General features: G+C 40.0%; 3 protein-coding genes and 1 non-coding gene across 5 annotated transcripts; all 4 read right to left on the bottom strand.

Moving 5' to 3' along the window:
- Window positions 1–128: 128 nt before the first annotated feature.
- On the bottom strand, window positions 129–5,441 carry rgs9bp (regulator of G protein signaling 9 binding protein). The gene is made up of 3 exons (XM_030397770.1): window positions 4,948–5,441; window positions 3,029–3,335; window positions 129–1,341 (listed from the first exon to the last, which is right to left on the bottom strand). Exons 1-3 carry the CDS (start codon window positions 5,041–5,043, stop codon window positions 965–967), a joined length of 780 nt encoding a protein of 259 aa, XP_030253630.1. The 5' UTR covers window positions 5,044–5,441; the 3' UTR covers window positions 129–964.
- Window positions 5,442–6,012: 571 nt separating this feature from the next.
- LOC115570460 (kinesin-like protein KIF20A) lies at window positions 6,013–12,372 on the bottom strand. Of its 2 annotated transcripts, XM_030399068.1 has the most exons (19): window positions 12,291–12,372; window positions 12,051–12,181; window positions 11,735–11,830; window positions 11,227–11,346; window positions 10,988–11,126; window positions 10,708–10,892; window positions 10,502–10,595; window positions 10,172–10,348; window positions 9,965–10,076; window positions 9,828–9,890; window positions 9,486–9,632; window positions 9,176–9,341; window positions 8,909–9,088; window positions 8,197–8,336; window positions 7,391–7,556; window positions 7,060–7,177; window positions 6,786–6,856; window positions 6,576–6,695; window positions 6,013–6,382 (listed from the first exon to the last, which is right to left on the bottom strand). In XM_030399068.1, exons 2-19 carry the CDS (start codon window positions 12,153–12,155, stop codon window positions 6,167–6,169), a joined length of 2,415 nt encoding a protein of 804 aa, XP_030254928.1. In that variant the 5' UTR covers window positions 12,156–12,181; window positions 12,291–12,372; the 3' UTR covers window positions 6,013–6,166. The 2 variants fall into 2 exon arrangements, with proteins under 2 accessions (XP_030254928.1, XP_030254927.1); XM_030399067.1 differs by having other exon boundaries at window positions 12,051–12,358.
- Window positions 12,373–13,756: 1,384 nt separating this feature from the next.
- Window positions 13,757–15,700, bottom strand: rps20 (ribosomal protein S20). The gene is made up of 4 exons (XM_030399069.1): window positions 15,530–15,700; window positions 14,483–14,582; window positions 14,233–14,306; window positions 13,757–13,978 (listed from the first exon to the last, which is right to left on the bottom strand). Exons 1-4 carry the CDS (start codon window positions 15,530–15,532, stop codon window positions 13,796–13,798), a joined length of 360 nt encoding a protein of 119 aa, XP_030254929.1. The 5' UTR covers window positions 15,533–15,700; the 3' UTR covers window positions 13,757–13,795.
- Window positions 14,376–14,442, bottom strand: LOC115570506 (small nucleolar RNA U54). Its single transcript, XR_003981772.1, has one exon. It is a non-coding gene; the product is annotated as a small nucleolar RNA U54 (small nucleolar RNA).
- Window positions 15,701–16,974: the final 1,274 nt, after the last annotated feature.

The following is a 16,974-nucleotide window of genomic DNA, read 5'->3' as shown; positions in this document are numbered from 1 at the left end:
CTTTGTGACCAGTAAGAGCCATGCATTTACATTTTTTACTTCAGTAAAAATGTTTTTTACTGAAGTAAAAATTTAGTGCTTTTAACCAACGTGCTAAAGAATAAAAATGAATGGAGGACAACACAGTGTCATATCAAAGTTGATAACTTTTATAATGCATAACTATACATTGTCAGTTCTCTACAGCACAGATTATATACACAATAAGTAACAATGAAATAAATCAAAAAAATGCTTCAGTCATTGCAGGTGAATGTTCTTATTACAGTATATCAACTACAAAGCATCAGCACCTATGTTTTCTTGATGGCAATGAGGAATAACGTGAGGAAATGACTTTCTGACTAGTCAGGAGAACACGCTGTACCAAACAAAGGGAAAATACAAGCTCGATCTTTTTACAGTAGAGTAAGTAAAAGTCCTATATTAGCCCCCGTTTCCACCAAATTAGCTCTGGTTCTTGAACCAGTTCCGTTCAAGATTATTGGAACCATGCTGCTATCTACAAAACCAGTTCCCACCTGTTTTAAGCAGAGCCAGCTGGAAACAAACTTGTGGGTTTCTAATCAATTTAATGTGGGTCAAAATGCTCGGAGCAGTTAAAATTTAGGTGCACCAATCTGAGCTGAACCGGTTCTATGTTGATGGAAAAGGGGCTATTGTAATTTTTTTTTTCTCAGTTGTAACTGGCAACCATGTGTTTTTATTGTCACTTTGTTCAACAAAGATAGGTCAAAGAATATGGCAGCTTTGGATTCACTGCAATAAATGGCAAACTGGTTTTCATCCAGATTTGTTATTAGATAAATGATCTTATGCCCTAGTAGATATTTTAACCGCTATTACAAAATGTAACCGTTTTTCGAAAGAGTATTTAAAGATAAAACTACTTGGGTTTTTTTTTACAGTGTTAGTGAGTATTGCTGAGGTTTTACAGAAAAATAAAATGATATTAAGGTTTTGCTCATGAGAAAAGCACAATAGAAACAGATAAAGTGGCTGCCAGCAAAACAACACAAAACAGCAATAAGAGCACAAAGATGTGCTTGCGCTGGCATAGAGACTGTTGTTCGGGCTGCTCCTCATCCACAGAGAGCATAGCCAGGGAGGTGCTGTCGGTGCTGCTCAGAGGGTCTGCATACTGCGGCCCGTGGGGCTCCACCATCCAGCGCAGCACGTTGACCTTCATCTCCATGTCGTCGATCATGTGGTCGATTTGGCTGATCTCCTGCTCCATGGTGCTGTGCTCTTGGCTCTCCAGGCTAGCAGGGAGGGTCTGGCTTGGAGTTTGGTTCAGGTCCGGCAGGCTGAGCGCCCGAGCTGCAACCTCACTGCCTCCTCCTGTGTTAACAAAATAAATGTTTTTATCATGTTGAGAAAACTTCTTATACTGAGGCTTCTTCAGTTCTAAAATGAAGAAACAAAGCTCTGAAAGCTGAAACATTCCTCTAATTTCTCATAAAGGACTAAGCTTGTTTATGCTGCACCAGGGGGACAGCATGTTTAAAGGGAATGAGTGGGTGATATTCATAATTAACCCAGTGCTTTTATAATAATATAATAGCTTATAGAGCTATAATATGATATAAATAGTACTGAGTAAGACCAAAGAAGTGAAGCTCTGTTCTACAGGTATCAGCAACTGAAATGTAATGTTATAGAGGCCCATTTCAAGATAATTAACTTTTGAACAAATTATCTTGTTTTTGTGTTCTGAAATTTTACATACACTTGTGTATTGTGTTTTACTTCTGTGTATATCATGGCAGTCAGAAAATGTGACCAAATCTGATTGTTTTTTTTTTTGTTTTTTTTTTTTACTTTGACGCTGAAGAGTTTGACTCATACTGAAATAAGAAATTAGGATATGGATAAACTAAATCAAATACAATTACATAAAACATGGCACTTAAAACCTTGTAAGACTATAGTGACTTAAGAAATGTATGTCATTTTAAAAGACCTGCAGACACTTTTCATGGATTTAAAAAGGTGCTGGAAAGCACACAAGGCACAGAAATAACAGAAAACTTAGTAAATAGTTGCAGTCCACATACCAAGTCAACTTTTAACAGATGGCCACAGCAGCACTGATAAACATGAATACATTTGATGTACCTAATAAATTAAAGTCTTTTACAGTGGTCACTCTTTGGAGGGGAATCACATGACTTGGAGCTGCAAGATCATCTGACTTTAACAGACTAATATTAGTTGTCACTGTTCATACAGGTTACATAGGGCTGGCTGTAACAGTACTTTGATAAATCCTCCCATCATGAAGGTTATCATGTTTATATTCTGTCAACTTTCCAGCAGTGAAAGATTTTTTTAATAACAGTTGGAGTTTTTATAATATTCTTTTAAAAATAGGTGGCTGTGAAGGTTACTGAATACTCCAATGAAAGCACGACTACTGAGAGCACTACTAAGATGACAAAGGTACTACTAGAAATGCCTCGTGAGATGTGCACACACAAAGAAGTGATGTTGTGTTCCCCCTCAGGCCAATCAGTGTAATTCTTCAAATGCTAGAGAGCAGAGAAAGTGCACGAGAGGCAGCACCTCAACAATAGAGATCCTCACCAGTAGTGTGTGAGAGGCTCTAGCTCAACAGAGCCACCGTTATTGGCCCTCACTTTAACTTGCATCTTTTGTTATTTAAGTGCTCATCTTCTGTTATCACTGAAAGTCAACTAACTGTTGAATTATTAACGAGCAGCTGTCCTTTTTGATCTAACTTCAGCTTATTATACTTACTTATTTTAATCATGTAGGCTGAAGACCAACTGATTTACAATCTGTGCTCCTTATATTAGACATATTAGCTATTGTTTGATAGTACAGGAGGCTTCTATCCTATGTAATTTCAGTGAATGAAAGAAAGACATCACAGTCCTATGCACACTTCATCTCTGGAGATGGAGTAGTGCAATTATTTAGCAGGTTACAACTTTAATATATGCTGTACTGCCTCCAAAGCTTTTTTTCTAGGCTAATCTAATAAAAGCTACGGAGCTATGGTTACCTTGTAGGCCCGTTTGCACCAGGGTGTGACTGTTGGCCAGGGAGAAGATGTCAGCCACATTGAAAACTTTGCACATGTCAACATGGAGGAGCTCCAGGCTGGAGGAGAAGGCCACCCATAGGAGCTCCATCTCCTTACGCTGCTCCTTAGGCAGGCTCTTGTCTCGGAGATGTGAGGTCAGATGATGACAGATGGCCTCGGCCAACTTTTGGGCCTTTTCTCTCGTTTGTCGCAGCTCATCCCGCAACTGCAGGCTGTCTGTGCACCCACCAACACATGAGGCCAAGTGCCGGTAACATGCCACCACCTGTACGAGGAGGAAGAAAATACAAGCGATGTAATAGCGCCAATTACAATATGAAGCTGTGTGCTGCTATCCAAGACACCTTTAGAGTTGCTTAGAGTTAATACACACTTTACACATCAGTGCTTCATTAAAGAAATGTAATTGTTTTCTTTTTTTTTGTACCCAGCTACTTCAGTTATTAAGGAGAATGCTGCAATGCTGTAAAGCTCAAGAAATGTTGTTGTGGATGTGGATTCCTAAACTCATCCAACTTTCTATCGGCATGGGGGTGAGTAGATACTGACTGAATTATTATTTTCGGGAGAACTTACCCTTTAAGATGGGTAAGACACAGTTTTGATTAATATCCATACTGTATTTAATCCTAAACATTAATGGTGACTGTGAAATTTGCGAAGTAAAACACTTCCAGTTTAGTGATCTAAATCATCCTACGATAACATAATGGTTTATTAATAGGCATTAGCCTCGCACTGGAGGATTAGCAGGAGGGGTTCCAATGAAAAATATTACTAATAATCTCATTATCATTGATCTATTTCTAGTTAAGCCAAGACAACCTTGCGCTCTCGGAGCGCTGACAGACGGAAGAAGGGAACACTTTATTACTATGCGTATGCTATATCATTTCTTTGCTTGAGTACTGTATATATTAATTGGCATTTATTATTTTGCACACTATATTTGATCATGACTAAACGCTATGATATTACTCCCCTATCAGAACCCTGGTATATTTTTTGCCACATTGACAAAGCATGCTTATCTCCACCATATTATATTGCACTGCAGTGGCATACTAAATAGAAAAAAAATGTACTGTAGTATTTCATTTACTACAAAGGTTTCTCATGTGTTATCAATGTGTTAACCTGCTGCCATGAAATGTCTCTGGTGAATGAATAAAATTAATTCCAATATTATAATATAATCCATCATATGGCAATACCTAGTAATTCTTCAAGTAAATTGCAGGAAGTTCTAAAAAAAAAAATCTACATAACTGGAACTTGCATGCTGTCAGCACCAAGAATTGTATTGTCTGTGTATTAAATAAATGTTCAGTGAACAAATATAAAGTAAAAAAATATGTGCATAAAATAAAGATTACCCACATGCTGTTTTCAGATAAAGCACTGTACTAAATACAGGCCATTAACCGAGGGAATAAAAATGTTTGGTATGGCTTCTACATTTTCCAACACATAATAGAAGGGTCACGAAGATGCAGTGGACCAAGACGTTCTTTTCAGTGAGAGTGCTTTTTTGGCCACAGGGGAAAAACGATGCTTAGATGTCTTGCGTTTGTTTAGTCCGTAAAATACTGACATTAGAGATTTTCAAAAAAAGAATACAGCGAAGACGGTGATGCAAAAACTTTGTATGACAATTTTCCACTCTTATGCAGTAACATTGCATAACTGACTGAAAGTTGTTTACCCATATTCAATTTTCAGAAATGTGTAAGATGACAACCTGCACCTGCTTGTCCAATTTTAAAGCAGCAGACTGAAATTACTGTCGTAAACATGCCAATACAGCATTTCGCCACGGCACTGTATGTCCTTAAGAGTCATTGAAGTAAAAACTGTAAAAACCTGGAACATCTTACCTTCATCAAAGAGTCCACCAGAGCCTTTCCATCAGCCAAAGCCTTGTCTGTGCCAACTGTGCCATCATTGCCCACTTTGTTATTTACAAGTGGCATGAGGATGACTTGTCCAGAGTCTCAGACTCTGCCACAGCAGGCGAGATTTTGGCCCCAGCAGCCCTTCACTTCTCTGGCTGCCGCTGCTCCTCTTCTTCCCCTGTAGGATGCTTCATTCAATGGCTGAGGGTTGAGACAGACTCATTCCCACAGCCGCACGATGCACCGCAGTATTCCACTCAAATTACTAAATGGCAGGTACCAAACATGCTTTGGATGCTAAAAAAAAAAAAAAGGGACCAAAAGAGTCCCAGAGGTGGGCGAGTCAAGAAGAAAAAAGGTGTAATAAACTGATGTAACTCTTAAGCAAGGTGCTAATCCTGTGATTGACCCCTTTGGACTGACGCAGGCTAAGACGAACAGCTAATCTCATTAACCATCACTGAGAGCAGACAGACAGAAGAGCAGCTGGCTGTCCCTGCCACAACAGTCCTTTCACTAACTGGAGGGCGAGGAGGCTGCGCTCTGCCACCTCACGCACACCACACTGGATCATTCACTCTACTGTTAAAGACAATATGATACACAAGTATTTTTATTGACGGTGGAAATGTGCTTTTTATATTGCATTGATTTAGAATGAAGGACTTTGCTTATTGATCTTATAGATGGAATCTTGAGCTAACTAAATAGCAATGCTTTTGAAGGGATTGAAAGCTGTAGATGGTTTCTTTGTCCCATCAGGCTCTTCTGTGGTTGACTTCCCCTCGGGCTCTAGATAATGGATGGCCTCATTTGACCAGGTTGATATAAGGTTCAGCGTTCCAAGCATGAATTCCCTGCCGTGACATGTCTATAGCAGTGTATGTATGCATGCATGTATAAAAAGGTTTCTGTATGGTGAAAACGGCACAATATAAGAAAAGAAACTATATGTGCATGTGCTGTGACCATGATATGACATCATACCATGACATCAAACTAATCTAGTCAATAAGAAAGAGAAGTTACTTCAGGCCTAGACATTTGATGGTTTACCTTTTATTAAAAACCAAAAACATCAAAAACATAGCAAGACACACTGAATAAAATAAATAATTTATCACTTTTAACCCAAGTTAAAAAACTGCCCAAGATAAGTTTTTAAAAACCCAAACTCTCTCTCCCCAAGTCTCTGGGATTTTCAGCGTTGTGTAGCCTTAGGAGTTTTCCTCAGGGTTCGGGTAGGCGTACACTTTCGTGGAGATGTTACCGCCTCCCTGATGTTGGCAAGCAGGCCTCGCTTGGCTTTGGGCTGTACAGGGGACTTCTGGGAGAGCCTGGCAACTTCTGCCTTTAGCGAGGCAATCTCCCCGTCCTTCTCAATGTTCTGCAGTAGGACTTCCTCCATAGATTTTGTCTTGAAGGAAAAAAAATACAAGATAAATGTATAAACATTATATCTACATGCAAAAATTATTTCCCTGGAAGTCAGGTTTGTCCAACATGCCTGCATCTAGTCAATCTGTTTAAATTATATTATTCTTAAAGCCATAATAAGCATATTTTTAGATTGGATTGATTTTTGTGTGTGACATTTGAAATTGCCTAACCTGATCATCAGCCTTCATCTGCAGAGCCTCCAGATCGGCAGATTTCTCCATGAAGCCATCTCTGACTTTCTCAAGTGTGTCACTGAGGTCCATCAGCCTTTTCTCCAAGGACAAAATCAACTGGACCAAACGTTAAACGTGAAACTGAGCAAGTGATTAAATAACCAGACATTTGATTGAGATGCACCATTTTAATTATATCCTTCCTACCTGTTGTTTGTCCTCACACATCTTCTCTATGGCGCATTTTTCTTTGTAAATCCATTTGAAACGATCATCGGCTGTGGGGGGGAAAAAAAATGAGCGGATTCAAGTTCATCGCTGTAACACCACTCGCTTTTTTTTTGTTGTCGTTCTGGTGAGCAGACCGGACAACGTACAAATTAGCATTATAGAAGATTTCAAACAAAGTTGTCTGTACGCATCCAAGATGGTGTTTCCTGAGAGAGGAAGATGTTGAGCCATGTCTGTACAGTGTGCTGACCTGCTCTTTCCATCGTTTTACATGGTTGAGTCTGGCACGACTGGTTCACTGCTGGAGCTGCACACACTCCTCCTCTAGACGATAAGGTCTCCAACTCTGACACTTTGCGTTTGAGAGCCTACAGTCGGTAAGGAAAGAGCTTTTAAGTTTTAATAACAGCAAAAATCTGAAGATTCCCACTATTTGCAATTCAAGAACTGAATGAAGTTAAACAGGATTTAACAGTACAGTATATACACAAGCATTTGTAATGAACCCACTCCTAGGCTTGGCATGGGCACAGATTGCCTCAAATTTAAGAGCCACTTAAACAGCTGATTAAAAGACCTACCTCCACTTTCTCTTGTTCAGCAATGAACTCATCCAGAGGTACGTAGTCATCCTCCAGATTGTTCATGGCACTCTGGTAGGCGTGCTCCTTGATAGCATCCTTGTACATCTCAAAGGTGTTCTCCATCTTCTCTTGGTAGCTCTCCTTCAGCTCTTCTATCTGTCGACTAAACATTAAACGCAAAACCTCATTCATCAAGTTTGGTTTCATATTGACTTCAATTAAAAAAAAAAAAAAAAAAAAGGTTTACTTCAGGAGATTTATTCATTTATGGGAAGTTTTAAGCATAGAGTCCTATGTACGTTGTAAGTTTCACTTACTAGACACACCAGATTGCTATACACAACCATCTGACAAATAATCCTTCGAAACTGTTGTGAAAAGGGCAGGTACTATGAACAAAAATGCCTATGAAGGTGACTGCATCAGCTGTCGTTCACAGTCTATCATGGGCTAACTTTAACCAATCAGGTCAGTTAACCACATGTTGCACCAGGGGAGTGAAAACATCTTTTCCATCAACTAAAGCTTTCATTGCAGTTCTGATACAACGGATATTGTAGCAGCACCTCCGCCAACCTTTTTGCATCCTCATGAATTTCAAGGCAAAGCAACTTTATTTAATGCAAAATACAAAACTGGGGAGATGCCTACATTTGAGGGTGAACCAAATTTCACCCTTATCCCATTACCATTATTTTGCCAATAAACCCAATAACCTCTGCCTCCTCAAAGAAGGACGACTCTGAAAATGAACTTTCAAAGAACCGCAATTCCCAAAATAAAATAAAAAAAAAATAGCCTACCTGCGCAGCTCTTCGCTCTCCATGATCTGCTGTAACATTGCGTCTCCCATTTCCTTACGAATCTCCATTTCCTGAACCAGGTTTCTTCTTCGCTCAGCGAGGAGTTTTGTTCGCATACTCTCAATCACATTCATGAGCTCCTAGAAGAGTTAAGGTAAAAAAAAGAAATATTTACAAGACATCACAACAATCCGCACAGTGAATCTTGTAATGAGAAAAGGCTACTGTAAACAATCCCCAAGTTACTGTACTGACAAGTAAACAATTTACTACATAAATGTAGAAGCTTAAAGCCATGCTTTCTGCTCTGAGGCAATATTCAAGCATTGGATGCTTTGTGCTGAATGCCAATTACAGCCTGTTCATAGTGTTATATCGCACAATGTTAAAGTAAAGTGAGAATGAAATCGCTTGATCCCCATCCTTCATCCAAGTTTCATAGAAATTGGTTCAGCAGTTTATGTATTCTTGCTACAAGCCATCCAAGCATCAACCAACCAACCAACAAAGTGACACGGACAAAAATACCTCCTCGGCAGAGGTAAAAAATAGCTTAATGTATCATGGCTAGGATGTCTTCTTTTAGCAATCCAAAATAAAAAGCATGGTGCCGATCTTGAGAATACAAATACAACTGGAGAGGTCTGTCGTACTGCATCTCCAATACATTTATGAAACAATGTTTGAAAGGGATATTGAGCAGCAGCTGTACATTCTGTGGCAGCAAAGACATGTCAGCCTCTTCTTCCTCATCAAGCAGCTCCTCCTCAGACAGGTAGCTCTCCAGGGCCTCGCTGTCAATCCCCCCATTCCTCAACAGGGGTTTGCCATCCCGGCCGACCAAACAGGGAGCAAGAGATTCCAGAGGCTTGTCTGGGATCACCTGCACCACCTACAGAAAACGCAGGGAAGATTAGTGGTGTTGGAGAGGTCCCACAGCTAAATTCTGCATCATCTCACATCAAGCACTCAGAATAACCTGTTTGGCAACGGCAGAGAATTTCATAACATGGAGGGTCTCGTCGTAGGTGGAGGCGCACTGGTTAATGTTGACGATCATCGACGCTTTTCCCTTGCCGCAGAAAACGGCCTGGAAGAGCTTGGTGAGCTTACTCTCTCTGAAAGGGATGTAGCTGTTCTTCATTCTGATCAACAGCAACAGAGGAAAAGAGGAGTTCCACAGTGCAGAGGCATATAAACCATTAAGGGTCATGTCCAGCCATGTAACTGAAGGCTCAAAGCATTGGAAAAGCCTGTCAAATATATACTTTATCTAAAACCAACTGTACCGGTCGGTCTGATTGTTGCGCAGGGCAGTGATGCACTTCCCCAAAATGAGCAGGGAGTTGTTTATGTTCCCTGCCTCCTTCAGCCTCTCTCCAAACGTCTTGGTTTTGTTGCATCTTTCCGAGCCAGCCAGGTCACACAGAGAAAACCTGGGAGATGCAGCTGTCAGTTATTTTCTGTATAAGTGGTCGTTTCCTGGTGCCGGAGCTACTGTAGGTCAGCAATCATGTCCCGTGTTAATCCTCTCACTGGACAACTACTTGACTAACTATGAGTAGGTAAGAAAAAAAAAACAAAAAAAAAAACATACAACATAGTTTACATATTAATGATGAGACACTTACTCCGAGACCCATTTAACTGCACTTCCATCGATCTTCAGTAGCTTCATGGTAAATATGCTGTGGCTGTAAGGAAAGCTGGCGTGAGGTTTGAGAACAGAGAATGACACCGTGTTAAGAAGTGGGACATTAAAGTTTGCCTTCTGCTCGACGACTGGTTCATCTTCGTGGCTGCGGCACTTCTGTTTTTGTTCCCAAACTGCAGGAGTTTGCAGGCTTCGCCCAGGGTCTGGATGTTGATCCACCTGAGATCTGAAATTTAAAAAAACATTGCAATTTAATTTGATACCTTAGGACTACTGTTTGTACGTTTCTACCAGCTCGAGGCAATGAAGGCGCGCTGACACCTTTGACGTAAGCGTTTCCAGCACCGTCGTCGCACACTCTCAGAGAAGCACGTTTCTTGGACTTCGTGCACAGGGAAGACTGAAGCAGGTCGTACACGCACTCATTGTAGATTTCAAAGAATGCCACCCATAGCGTAAACTGGCTGCTGCCTGCTTCTGTTGGGTTGCTTGCCAACACTAAAGGAGAAATACAGAGGACAACAAAAGGCCAAAGAGTGAAATGGAGAGATCCGAGGAAGATCCTGCAGTTTCAACATTCACTGGTTACTGTTAAAGCATTGGATCGCTAATTTTATATTTTTTAAATTGTGTACAATGAATTAGGGCTACCAGTTTGTTCCTGGGACAAAGAGGAGGATGAGAGGGCGGCAGTGGAAGAGGACAACAACTCTACACCGCCACTGGCTCTGACAGGATCACACTCCTGGATGGGAGAAAAGAAATATGCATTACCTGCAGACGGCATCGAGGTCAAACTGTGTGTCATTCCAGCAATGTTTTCTGCACCGCCTGAGGAAACCAAGTTTTTCTCTCACTTCTTTGACTGAAGCAAAAATAGCAGCTTTAGCACTTCTCTCCTGCTTGACTTGGTCAGGATCCAGATACTGTGCATCATTCCTGAGGTATGGCTTCAGGTCCATCCCCTCATACTGATGGCCTTCGATGTAGTGAAAGGTGGCATCCAGCACTCGGGGGAGTATTCCCGGCTCTTTTGGAGTCCCTAAAGAAACATTTCACAGCACACTTAGACTGGCAGAGGAAGTCAACAGGACAGGTGCTCGATATTAAAATGTTGTTGTCTTTTTTCATGTTTACCTTGGATTGTGTAGGTTTTCCCAGCATTGGTTACGCCGTAGCTAAATATCAGCGCATTCTTCCCATCCAAGAAATCATACATTTGGCTTTTGACGGTATTCTCAAATAGCTCAGATTGTGTCTTCTCTGGTCCAAAAATCTAAAAAGCCAACACAAAGTTGCTGGGTTGGTCTTCTAGTTTATCTAGCTGCCAGAACAGGAGTGATTAGAAGTGATACAACATGTCAAATGTTGAAGACCTGCGAGAAGGAGAATTTGTGGAGTGACATGCCGATGCCTTTCTCACTGCTCTTCATGGTGGCAGAACCCTTTGGTGCATTCAGTGTCACTGCCTGGCTGTTTTCAATCACTACACAACCCTGAGGGGAATAAAAGAGGGAAAGGCTGTCAAGCCATACGCATCAGTGGAGGAAAATTCGGATGCTGTGGGATGCTGGAGCAAGTTGTGGTTTGTTGTCTACACTGAGGGACCGTTTTGAAAATTAATTTAAAAAATGTGTATTTTCAAAAAACTGTTGCCCTCACTCAACGTATAAGTATTTATATGGTTAAATATAATATCAGCCCCCCTGCCCATCCAAGTACTTTTCATACGGTCCCTTTCATTGGTGGAAGTCAGATTTACAATGTAGATAAAATGCAACAGACAGAAATAAGAATAATCAGCTTCTTTGCAAGTTGAAAACCCAGTTGTCCCATTCACCGGCATGACTTTCTACCAATTGACCTTTCATAACTACACTGTACCTGATCTTCATGGTCGGAGAGCTCCTCTCTTGAGAAGGGCCTGACTCGGAGGTAAACTCTCATGGTCTGCTGCTCAGCAACACCTGGCATTTCATTCTTCAAACAAGGAAGACAGCCATCAGCCTACAAACTTCACATCGTCGCACTGAGTTTAGGGATTTATTGCAGTCCTTTTGAACAACTAATGATAGAGCCAAGTACACTCAACATGCACAGGCATGCTTTCTCAGCAGTATTGTCATTATTTAATGAGTTCAAACTGGAATCTGAATTGTTTTATTGTTTGATGAATACAAAATAAGTGAACACAGATCACCTGCTGGGATGAAGTTCTGACAGCAGGACCATTCCAAGTCAAGTCCATGTCAACAGGCTCCATACTGTCGCTCTCTTCAATGGTCAGATCAATAGCTGTATTCATCTTGAGGGAAGGAATCTCCAAAATGTCTATTAATTCAAGTGCAATTTCTTTATCTGCCCCAAAGTTGTAATTGATTCTCTGCACATATGCAGATTTAACAGTCTAGACAATAGATAATACACACGAAATTCTGACCTTTAAACTGACTTCTTTCACCTTCATGTGAGTCTGCTCATCTTCCACTGAATGTCAGGGGGAGCTTCTAATCAATTTTAATTGAAAGCAGGTGAAGTCAAGCAAATCACAGAGAATGACCAACCAGCTCAGAGAGCTCTACTCCAGCTCTGCTGAGTTTCACCCTAACATATCAAATCATTCTCTGATGATCAAATTTTAGTTAAGGATAAGTTTTTTAGGACAGGAGAGACATTAACCTTTTAAAATGAATACCCACATAGCAGCAGGAGTGGTTTTCCATCAGTCAATCGATGCTACTTTAATATCCTAAAGCAGATATCTGTTTCCAAGTAATTCTTTACCGTCATTTTCACACGAGAGTGGCAACTAAAATAGCTCCACAACTGAGGCTCCCACACAAGCCAAAACTGTCACTTTCTAGGGCAAAGATTCACATTAAAGACTGCTCAATGTCCACCTAGTAAATAATTTTCAAGAGTAGCCTACAATTCTGAAATCCAAAGTTGAGAGACTAAGTGATTAGGTATGTGACCAGTGGCAAACAAGTCACATAGAAGAATCTGGACTCCCTTAAATAGGCCTATATTATGTTCCACTCAACACATTCTTCTTCCTTGAAATGGAAAGCTGACTTTTATAAGCAATTAACGAATCATGCTTGATTCCATATATGTAGGAGTTTTTCTGCCACAGCCTTTGTCTCATATGTCCATAGCTTCCACGAATCCATCTTTACTACTGTAAGCAGACTTTAGATACGGCTGTGTAACTCACTTTCTCTACTTGTGTTACGTTAGGCTTTGGTATTCAGTATTATTCTGTAATTGTCACTTAGCTTGTTTCTGAATAACAGTGAGAATGAAATGAATTGTGTAACCTGTCTTTCTGGGTGAAAGCTGAGTTTTATTTAAACAAATAATGCATTATAGGCAGTGACTCCTCTTTTAGTAGTTTGCTTTTCTGATTCAAGCATGGCCACATCTTATACATAATGCACCTTCGCCATTACTCCATTACATTATAAAACTGTTTAGTCTACAAATGGAAAAAAAAATGAATACTTACTATTGGGTTGAATTTTATATGAAATTTGTTATTGGAAATGTAACTCCAAAAAGGTGTAGTTATTACATATCCACACAGACCACCTCTGTGAGGCACTGTTGTACTACAGTGACAACCAAGATGCATTTAGCTGTAATGTAAAACAATAATGGGCACCTAGTATTTGATTAACCTGCTTTCTCAGGTGTTTACAATCCTCATCATGCATTTTAGGGAGAAATTTATTGGACCAAGTCCTCAGTTTTGATAAATTATCAGATGTTGAGTTCATCTGCTTATGTCCCTTAAATCCCCCAAAGTGTTTATTGCAATTTCACAAATTAAGTTTAATGGTTGATAGTACATTTCCTAGAACCCTGTGACACACACACACACACACAATGAAAACCACGTCAAAGTTTTCTTATTCTTTTCTTTATTCAAATCATCCGCATCATTTATGCGTCAGCGATGGTAACCTCAACCTCTACACCTGGTTCAATGCTGATGGAGGTGATCTGCTTGACAATCTCAGATGGGCTGTGCAGATCAATCAGGCGCTTGTGGATCCTCATCTGGAAGCGATCCCAGGTTTTGGATCCTTCACCACAGGGAGTCTTTCTGGTGGTGATGCGCAGAGTCTGAAAACAGGCAGAAAAAGCAGACTTAGCTTGACAGTCATTTCAGAAAATACTGTAAAAGCATGTTCATAGTTGCTAGAATTTAGGGTTATACCAATAAACATCTAAGGGAAGTTACACAGACTATTCAGTGTTAAAAATTGTCTGTCCTTGCCAGTATTGTTCATAAATGTCTGAGTGTACAAAACATTTGTCACTTTTTCAATAGAGGAGAATCCAATAAGAAAGCCATTACAGTGATTGTACTTCAGTACCTTGGTTGGCATGCGGACGGGTCCCTTCACCTTCAGGTTCTTCTCCTTAGCCCCACGGATCAGGTCAGCGCAGACTGAGATTGTGAAAAAGACAAAAACCTTAACAAAAGCACCAAGCATTCACACCGTACTACTTTTAAAAGCCATGGCTCAGAATAGCGTATACAGTCGTCAGGGTTCATCAGGTAGAAATTGTATCCTCATAGCTCAGGTCCGTTACATTCTCATCATTAATATTGAGCCAACTCACCCTTCTCCAGAGATTTGACATTGCGGCTGGTAAGGGTGATGCGGATGCGGTGAATGGCGACCTCGGTCTCAACAGGTGCCTTGCCAGTGTCCTTGAAAGCCTGCACGTGAGGAAATAACAGTAATCAAAAATCTGACTTGTAGACAGTAAAAACACTGTAGAAATAACAGAGTGCATTCTTACTATTATAAAATTGGGCGGTTCCCTAAAGATGTTAGATTGGTGATGTAAATCCTGACTATTGACTTTATGCTAATCCCTGATATCCACTGATATTATACCCTTATATAGGAAAAGTCAGTATAGTAGTCGACACCGCACACCTTGGAGAATTACGTGTAGTACGTAAACGCATCACCGGCTGGCTAGCACGTCTGTCGTTTACTATTGAATTTAACAAACCTTACGTTAGACTAAGGTTAAATTCGTTTTGAAGCATACACCGTTTGCCTGCGGACAAATTCCGACTTCAATTTCTACATTGGACTTGTTTCCACATAACCGGCGCATGGGAGAACTAGCCAATTCTGGTCAACTGTCTTTTGTGCTAATGCTCGTTTGAATATGCCAACTTATATTTATATCTGAACACGTTGACAGATATAACCCGTCCAACTTCAGATTGTAACTTGTTAGCGAGTTCAGACTTTGTCTTCAGACTAAACGACCATAAAAATCACAAGAACATGAATTTTCGGCGAGACAGTGTTAGCTGTAACGTTAGCTATATTAAAGCTTGCAAGCAAATGCTGCTGGTGTATTTTAAAGCATGCCGAATTATAAATCGAGTCCAAAAAAACCCCCCAAAAAACATGTCGTCTTGTGCAGTTCCGTCGTTTTAACTTAGTCTATACGCAGTTTATTATTAAAAACGACCAGGTTATAAACAATAAGTGGCGGGATGTCTACTTCCAGCAACACAAGCTGTCGGCGTTAGCCAATCAACTCTGTAGACTTCTCACTTCAAAGTTAAGACATATAGTTACGAAATAACTGAATAGAAAGCTTCGTGAGAAATACAAACAGTTTCAATAAAACAACACATACCATTGTGAATACCCCTGACCGACTTATTCGGAAATAAATTCAAGCGAACAGCGGTGAGCCAGGAATGGGAGCAACCAACGTGGTCAGCTCTTCACGAAAAAGGGCTGAGAGAGGCCTGTTTCCTGGATATGTACTGTTCATCCGGGGTTCTCATGCTTCTTCTTTAGTGTTTAACTCCCACCTTAACCAACAGCGCCATCTAGTGGCCGCGTTTGACTACTGAATTTAAAGCAGCGCTGTACTCTACGCTGCGGGTTCTCTCTGTAACCACTGGAGGGCAGAATATACTAAACTCTCCTTGAACTGTCAATCCCACCAGTCCGTTATCGTAATGACCTATTAATCAATTAGCTGTAAACGACTAAGATCAGCATAATTATGTGTAAGACTAAGTAGTATTAATGGTGAAGTGAAGTTCAGCGGTGTGACCAGACTGCACCAGTGTGATGGCAGATCATAGACTAACGTGAAAAAGAAAGAAATAATCATAACGAAGATGAAACAAAATGTCCCTTATGTGAAGTAGGGATGGGCAAAATAAATCAAATAAACAGTTATTGCTATTTTAATAAATTTATTAAATATAATACCGTTCGATGGTACGGATGGTTATGGTCTGGCAGTTTTATACATGACAAATATTATGAACAGCAAATACAACAATCATGATCAAAACCAGACACGACGAATGAAGAGATGCAGTTCAGACATGTGATCACCAGATGTCAGTGAAGTACCCACAACACTCGACATTGCTGTCCCGTCTGTGGTACCAAGATAGGCACAACAAGATAGTCCTAGATCCGGCAAAGATTTGCAGAATAAAACAACCATATTTGAATAAGCTCTTGAATCGCTAAAATCAAATTGGATACACAGCTCCCAAAAAGTTCAAGGTCAATTACAAATGTCCTAATTTTTGAAAGAAATGCAATATTTTTCAATTAGAATAACATTAAATTGATCAGAATTACAGTCTTGGCATGACTGATGTGGTAAATCATGATTTTGGATTGAAAAACGGATTTTTAATCAAATATTTACACATAGTTACCGAGGACCATTTTCAGCAACAATGACTCTTGTGGTGCAATAGTTAATTATTGTGTCAACAAATCCGTAGTTGTTGTGTTCCCTTAGCAAAAAGTAGTTTATTCAAGTGTACTACAAGTATACTTATTTTATACTAAAACTGAGACAGTATACTTGAAGTGTACTTTTTATATACTACATTTTATATACTTAAGAAAAGTATAGTGAAGTATACTTAGCTTATACTGAAAAGTATAAAGAATAGTCTAAGACTGAGTACATTAATACTTAGACTTATACTTTAATACTAAAGCTTATACTTGTACTTTAGTATACTGTGGACTGTGGGGCAAATACTCTTGGGTATTCTGTTGTTGTTGGTGTAATTATGATTCCTGAATGTGTTTGTGAAT

Source organism: Sparus aurata, chromosome 19 (genome assembly GCF_900880675.1).
Source record: "Sparus aurata chromosome 19, fSpaAur1.1, whole genome shotgun sequence".
Taxonomy (NCBI): Eukaryota; Metazoa; Chordata; class Actinopteri; order Spariformes; family Sparidae; genus Sparus; species Sparus aurata.
Note: the sequence above shows the minus strand (reverse complement) of the source record. Positions and strands in the feature narration are given on the sequence as shown.